At 35.8% G+C, this 7,793-nt stretch overlaps 1 protein-coding gene across 1 annotated transcript; it reads left to right on the top strand.

Annotated features, from left to right (window-relative positions):
* Nucleotides 1-1,805: 1,805 nt before the first annotated feature.
* LOC120350225 lies at nt 1,806-2,168 on the top strand. The gene has a single exon (XM_039422792.1). It carries the CDS (start codon nt 1,806-1,808, stop codon nt 2,166-2,168), a length of 363 nt encoding a protein of 120 aa, XP_039278726.1.
* Nucleotides 2,169-7,793: the final 5,625 nt, after the last annotated feature.

The following is a 7,793-nucleotide window of genomic DNA, read 5'->3' as shown; positions in this document are numbered from 1 at the left end:
TGCTTCAAGTTACTTACTAGGTTTTTACCGTTTAAGGTCCCTTACCTTTGTTCAAGAAATCCCCGAATATAGTGTGACATTTCCACTTGAATCTGTAGTATTCCTTTCATATACCAATTTCATTATTTCTATCAGCAGTACCACATTCAACCAGTCGGCTGCATACTATTGTAACTTACATTAACCGTACTGCATCAGTCATTAATCATTTTTCCAATTTTTACAAAGTTTTGTACATTGTTGCTTACATCCTTCATCTCATAAAAAAATTTCTGCATCTCACTGACAAATCAAAACAAATTCGAGGTGATCTCTTTGTAGCTGAAATTCAGGAAGCTGAAGTCAAGGTAATTCAAACTGTACAATGTGAATCGTTCGCTGATGAAGTCAAACAGTTGAACCAGCATAAGGAAGTCTTGAAGCACAGCCCCCTCAAAGCTCTTTCACCATTTATTCATTCTGACTCTTTGCTATGTGTAGGTGGTCGTTTGCAAAATGCCAATCTTCCTTTTGATTATAAGCACCAAATTCTTTTGACTGCTATACACAAGTTTACACGCGCACTCATCATGTCTTATCATAAATGTATGCATCATGCTGGTGTCCAGTCGACTATGACAGCGATTCCGCAGTGCTACAGGATCCCATCCACTTATTATTATTATTATTATTATTATTATTATTATTATTTTTTTTTTTTCATCCACTGACCTCCTATAAAAGGGGTATTTGGACTTGCCAATGTCGTAAGTCAATAAAATACAGAACATAAATACATAAATGATAAGTCAATATATTTTCTCTTCTCTCCAAACCTTATCTCGACGCTCGTGGTTTAGAACATAAATAGGCACATGAAAAGTCAATACATTTTTTTTCTATTCTCTCTAAACCCCATTTCGACACTCGTAGTACTCTCTGAACTCTTCATTTGAGTACGCACATATGGACAGCAGCTCCTTCTTTAATTGTTCTCTGAATTTTGTACCAGTCATTTCTTTTATATGAGCTGGCAATAAATTATACAACCGAATACCAGAACTCCTAACATCTCGCTCATACATGGTTGTCTGGTGTGTGTTGTCTCTTAGGTTGTTCCTATATCGTTGTTCCACTCACCGCACTATTAAAAATGTAATCAAATCATGTAAAGTTTACTTTCATTTCACTATTCATTGATCTGAACAGTTGATGGGTCAACTTCCCTACACATGTATTGACGCCAATTTCCCGTTTCACAAGTATGGAGTTGATTATGTGGGTCCATTGTTCATTTGTGTTGGCGGCCCCAAATCCCGCTCATTTTCCAAGGCTTATCTCACAATTTTTGTTTGTATGGTCAATTGTGCTGTCCATGTAGAAGTAGTGTCTGAATTATCTTCTAAACAATTTATAGCAGCTTTAAGTAGCTTTTCATCTCGTCGAGGTATTCCTTTTCCATCCACTCAGACAATGCTATGACATTTGTTGGAGCCAACAACAAGCTTTAAGAGCTTCATACTTTTTTGATGTCCGCTGCACTTCAGAGAGAAATTCAAGATTTTTTGACAGTATTCAACATTGAATGGAAATTTATCCCACCATGTGCTCTGCACTTTGGCGGCATCTGGGAAAATACTGTGAAATATTTCAAATGCATCCTACGTGTTAATACACTCAACATTGTCATGAATTATGAAGAGCTCAACATGTTTGCAACTCAAATTGAGGCTATTCTCAATTCTTGACCTTTGACTCCACTCACTGAAGATCCAGATGATTTGAGCTATCTTTCGCCCAGTCACTTTCTCATTGGCAGGCCACTCATGGCACTAGCTTTTCATACACCTGCGACCACTCACGTCGACAATCGTTCGTGTTGGCGAAAACTACAGGAAGCAGTGAAGGAATTGTGGAAATGCTGGTCTGAAGAGTATCTTGTGACACTTCAGGAAAAGAACAAGTGGACTTCTACTTGTGAAAACCTCAAAGTTGGAACTATTGTCATCTTGAAGGATCCTGGTGCACCACAGTCTGCCTGGAAACTTGCCAGAATTATTGAAATTCATCATGGACTAGACAACAAGGTGAGAGTCATCAAGGTGAAGACGTCGGCCAGCGAATTCACGCATTCTATCGCGAGACTTGCACCCCTCCCTGACGACAAGATTGATTCAAATTTGGAATGATTTTTTTTCTGACTTTGTCAGTTTCTTTTGCTCTCTGCTCAATTTGCACTTTTGTATAGTATTTTCTATCCTTTTGCATAGTCATTGTTGTCATTTTTGGTACTTATCATAGTTGTAGTATGTTTTGTCGTTGACATCAGATTCAACATATTTTTTGCCTTTTTTCTATTTGTCTCATTTGTGCAATGAGTCAACCCGGGGAGTCTATGTTGAATCTGAACATTTAGTATGTCAATTAGCTATATACTTTTCTTATTGCTTAGTAGTTTTGTAGGTTTTTGAATTCATCCTCTTTGTGCGCCGCCATTGGAAGCACTGTTTAATGTTGTATTTCTCTGGGGTGGTGTTCAACGGATTTTGTATCCAAGTATTTGTTACATGCATTTTTGGTATTTCCAATCGTCTAATATTCATATTAGTCATTTTCTAGATAGTTTTTGCTTATATTATTCCAATTTAGCATTTTTATAGAATTATTCAGCCTTTGGCATGAATTTGCAGCCTTGCAATTGGATGATTTCGGCCATACTCTGATTCTAGATGGCGCTGGTGTAGCTTCTTCTGGATGCTCAACCGCTTTTTTGGGCTGTTGGTATCAAACATGGCATCCGCTTCACTTACCTTGGTGTCACTCTTTGGAAGATTCCCATCCAACCTTTTAAAATGTTTCTGTAAATTGCTTTTGACACCGCCCAATGGTGTGTTGTGTTACTATGTACAAAATATCATCTATGTTCAATGAGTTCCTAGTTTTTAAGTAGAATTATTGTTCAACTATATTTCGGGTCCTTCATGGCAGTTATCCATGATCAATCTTCGATCCCCAACACGATCTTTGCTTCATTCCAAACATAATTTATTATGAACAATGTGTGTTCCTGAACTTACTATAGTCATTTGTAAGTAATATCCTTCATTTTCTTCTGTGGACTTGTTCGTGAAATATGTAACTGTGCTTTGTCTAGCATCCAATCTACTAGTGGTCCAGCCACAACTGGAAAAAGTTCCTGTTCTTACAAACTTTTTCACGGCATCTCCACCTTCATGAGAAAATCTGCTCCTTTGAGATTTTCTATTCTACATCCAATTCTACTGGGGTCCACAGACTGATTTATTTTCGCTTCTCTGCAAAATAATTCACTTTCAATTTTGAATTCACTAATTTAATTGACTGACTGTGTATTCAGCTTTCTCGTTTTGTTGCTCCTGCAACAGTGTATTTCAATGTCAGATATTTCTAATGATGCTTTAAGTTACTTACTAGGTTTTTACCGTTTAAGGTCCCTTACCTTTGTTCAAGAGATCCCCAAATATAGTGTAACATTTCCACTTGAATCTGTAGTATTCCTTTCATATACCAATTTCATTATTTCTATCAGCAGTACCACATTCAACCAGTCGGCTGCATACTATTGTAACTTACATTAACCGTACTGCATCAGTCGGTAGTATTTTTTTTACCTTTTCTCATATATCATTTTTATTAAGCTGTCGGTCCATATTTGGGTAACAGCTGATCAGTCTATGGTCTATTGTCTGAATCTTTTCAATAGTAAATCATCTTTCTTATTCTATGTGTGACTTCTTGAGGAAATGATAAATAAGATAACACACAGTTGTTTTTGGAAACATCTTATTCATTTGTTCTTACAAACTGTCCGCACACCAGAGCAAGAAACTTGAATTTACAACTCAAGTTTTATTCATCAAAAGCCACAATGAAAGATCGTTAAATTCCTCAAGTTTTTCAAATTTCAGGGTTTTTTCACTCGTGACACATATATGTGCCACTCGGTCTTTATATAGAATGGTGAGTGTAAACCAAGGATAGTGTATAGCAGGTTGCCTCAATCGCGTTTACATACGCAGATGAGATGGCATGAGCCTACTCAAACTCTGACCTCTCGGCTGGCAAACGCCGGCTTCCCACAAGAATTACATACAAAACAGTCAAATATCACTTCCATACATAAAAACCGTTGTATTGATAAAAAATATGAATATGCTATTCAATTCGGAAAGAAACAAGCTCCACATCAATGTGTATTTTGGAAACATTAATTCCTTAATTTGAAAAGTGTAGAAAGTCCTTAGTAGGATAAAAAGGACAGCGTAAGATTCAAATCAGCTGTTTTCCCATAAAAAGAAGCCGTAAAAAGGATGTGCATCTGTCCCCGGCGCTCAGTGTCCAAGTATTGATTTCACTCACAGACACACACAAATATTTGATGTACATCTAATAGGCTATTGAAATATAATAGCTATTGATTTCCACCTTGGTTTGTGAAGTGCATAAGCAAGAGAAAGAGAGGAAGAGAAAGGGGGTAATAGCATAGCTCTGTCATTTTTCCTTGACATACAATTACTGTAGTGCTTTCAGTTGTTTGTTTTATACTAACAAAAAAGAGTGAAGCAATAATATTATGGTTCATAACAGTGTTTTTTTCTTGTTCTCTACAGATTATAATGTTGGGAAACTTAATTACGAAAGTGACTGCACAAAGCACAATGGAAAATTCATCCTCACCAAATTTAATGAATGACACATCATCATCTTCTTCAACTTCTTCATAGCTGCAATAATAATAATAAGCATATAGCTTTTATTGGTGGACAGCCCCCTTACAGGTGGAACCATTTTGTCATATGAGCCATGACATTGGATACATGGTCCCCTTCAATTTTAGGTGTACTCCGAGCCACCATGGAAGACACTAGTGCAGTGGGTGTGTCTAACTAGTTGTATCTGACTATATGTGTAATAAATTTTTTCTCTCTCTTCTTCTTCTCTTAAATACCAACTCTTAACACTACAGTAATAGATAATAGAGAGAAAATATTAGGAAGAACTGCAATAGGGAGAAAATCAATACAATTACAATTGAGGTAAGCTGCTTGACTGGTCAGTATGGGTTCAACACCTGTAATATAAGTTAGTGCCTGAACAAAATACTGAAACACTGACATATTAAACTGAACTGGTAGTTCTTGTTCTAGAGGAAGCTACAAAGGTAAGTAACAGAGGTAAGGGAGAAGACACGGGGTAAATTATGCAACCCGCAGTACACTAAATCAATACTCTCACTTCTGGGTCTATGCACTTACAAACCTTACAGGGGTAAGGTGGAAATCAATAGCTATTATATTTCAATAGCCTATTAGATGTAGTGTGTCTGTGAGTGAAATCAATACTTGCTCACTGAGCGCTTGCTCAGTCGACTGTTACTACTTCTTAAATATTTAATTTCAATAGCCAATATCATATTACAACACACATACAGTTGAGTGTGTGAAATCAATACTTTGACACTGAGCGCGCGCGCACCCTGGCGGGGAAAAGATTTGGTGGTTATGTTGTCTAAATCTTCTATAGTAGTGTATGAGGATAGAAAAAAAAATGGAGGGAAATTTTGGCGGGGGTGCGTGCGCACCCCTGCGCTTATGGCGGGAAGAACAAAAAAAAATTAGGGGAACTCCTTATTTGAGGTTAGGAAAGATGGAGGGAAATTTAGGCGGGAAAAGGTCAAATGACGTCACTGAACAGCTGCTGATGACGTCACGAGGTCAAGTGACGTCACTGGTCAGCTGATGAGGGGGGTGGGGGGAGGGGGAGGGGGGGAAAACAGCTGATTTGAATCTTACGCTGTCCTTTTTATCCTACTATCCTTCAATCTATCACTATATTCAATCGGTAAAACCGATTCATATTTGTGAAAAGGCTGGTAACTTATTGGTTTTGGACTTATTTTAAACAATAATATGACAAAATGAAGCGAACCTATTTAATTTTATGCTGGTCGTCCAATAATATTTAAAAATAATTGTTTCTTATTTGACAATCGTTTGTGAAAATTGATAGTATCGTCGCCCGCTTGCTAGTTGCAAGCATTTGTATTAATGATATTTGTTTAAGACTTTATTAATATTGACATATACCTAGAACCAATTTAGCGAAATCATGGAACTGTTCACTATGGTTACAAGTTATTTTTAGAACATTGAACTGTCTGGTTACTAATAATTATTTCAGTTGTCTACTGGAAAGCGTAGTGCCAACACGTTGCTCTTGTATTGTGTTTTGTTTCTGCTCAGTGCAGGTATTATTTATTATTATTGATGATTATTAGTATATTTTATTGATTATTTTCATGGGACACAAATTTACAAACGAAATACATATATTATTCACGGTAGTATGATATTTTTTATTTCAAAGTTCATGGGATACTTATGAATGCAAAAAACACTTGTGTAAAGCAAGAATAGATTATAACTTCAAATAATATCATTAATTATTCATGAAATTATTCAACTACCTTACAGTACAGTAGTGTAATGCGCTTTATTTTTGATAAAATAATAGCATTAAAGTCATTAAAAGTCGTGATTATCTATTTTTTATCATGATTAGGATAAATAAAATCTTTATAATGTTTAAATGATGTTCATATTCTTAGGGCTTATTGGACTGTTATTTTGTGATAAAGCTAGGCAACCGTTGATGGGTTCGCATTGCTATGTCAGGAGTTGTTGAAAAATAACGTTAATATCCTGAATTCCTAAAGAAGCTGTTAGTTCTTTCCACAGACCTTCATTAGGATAAATTTCTGAATGAGAATAGAATCTGTTCAAGAGAAATAACTAAAACGATGCAGAGAAAAAAAGTAATAGCAAGTACAAAAACATATTTTGAAATGGTATTATCAAATCAAATTGTGTGTCAAATGATTTGTTTAGACTCGCCGGTAACATTTATAGGATTTTACTGAAAATTAGTTTGATATTGTTTCAAAGGGATAAAATGCTGAACATTTTGATGTCAATCACTTCTATGTAAAGTTGATGGTTGATTTGCTATGAGGGCTCTAAGTTTGGCATTTTTACATTTGAATGCATGTTAAGCCGTGGCGAGGAGGTCGCAGCATGACATCACACCATAGCAGGCTGCGTTCTCCACGCATCTTATGTGATCAAGGCAACCTACTATTTACTATTCTTGAGTTTAAACCACCTGAACCAACCCATTTTTTTTCAATATAAGGAAATAGCACTATCATCAAAGGCCAATGACATACATAAATACGTACACAAAATTTATCATTAGTATATTATTATTGATCATGTTTTCAAAGTATAAAAATAAAAATCCAAGAAATATTTGACTTACAGATAGAAAATTGAATTGTCCAATATGTTGTGAAATGAAAATAGTCCATTCAATAAACTTATTTGTGGAATAAAACAATCATGTCAAAAAGGCTTTCTTTTATGAAAGTATGGAATAATCATAAATTGGTAGTCCCAATACATGTGGAGAAATTGCAAATCAGTTACTTGAATCAAAGAAGAACTCATCGTTTCGTACTCTTCACCGCTCTTTTCAAATTTCTTCTACATGTTTGCCTTTTTGCAACCATTGTCCAATCACTGCTACCCAAAGACGGAACCTCCTTCAAACACAGTTTTTCAACAACCTTTGAAATTCAACGATACATATGCACATATACAGAGTGAGTCATATACGTATGGGAACCCTTCAATAATTTGGAGACTGTTGTAGATATAATTCTGTAACTTCCAGGATAAGTTATTGATAGAATACTCTACCTTTTAATGTACAACTGA

This window comes from Nilaparvata lugens, chromosome 3 (genome assembly GCF_014356525.2).
Source record: "Nilaparvata lugens isolate BPH chromosome 3, ASM1435652v1, whole genome shotgun sequence".
Classification (NCBI taxonomy): Eukaryota; Metazoa; Arthropoda; class Insecta; order Hemiptera; family Delphacidae; genus Nilaparvata; species Nilaparvata lugens.
The sequence above is the reverse complement of the archived record's forward strand: the minus strand, read 5'-3'. Positions and strand labels throughout refer to the sequence as shown.

Bases quoted from the DNA above. Each gene is read 5' to 3' on its own strand.
- LOC120350225 (XM_039422792.1), top strand. From the start codon at position 1,806: ATGGCACTAGCTTTTCATACACCTGCGACCACTCACGTCGACAATCGT.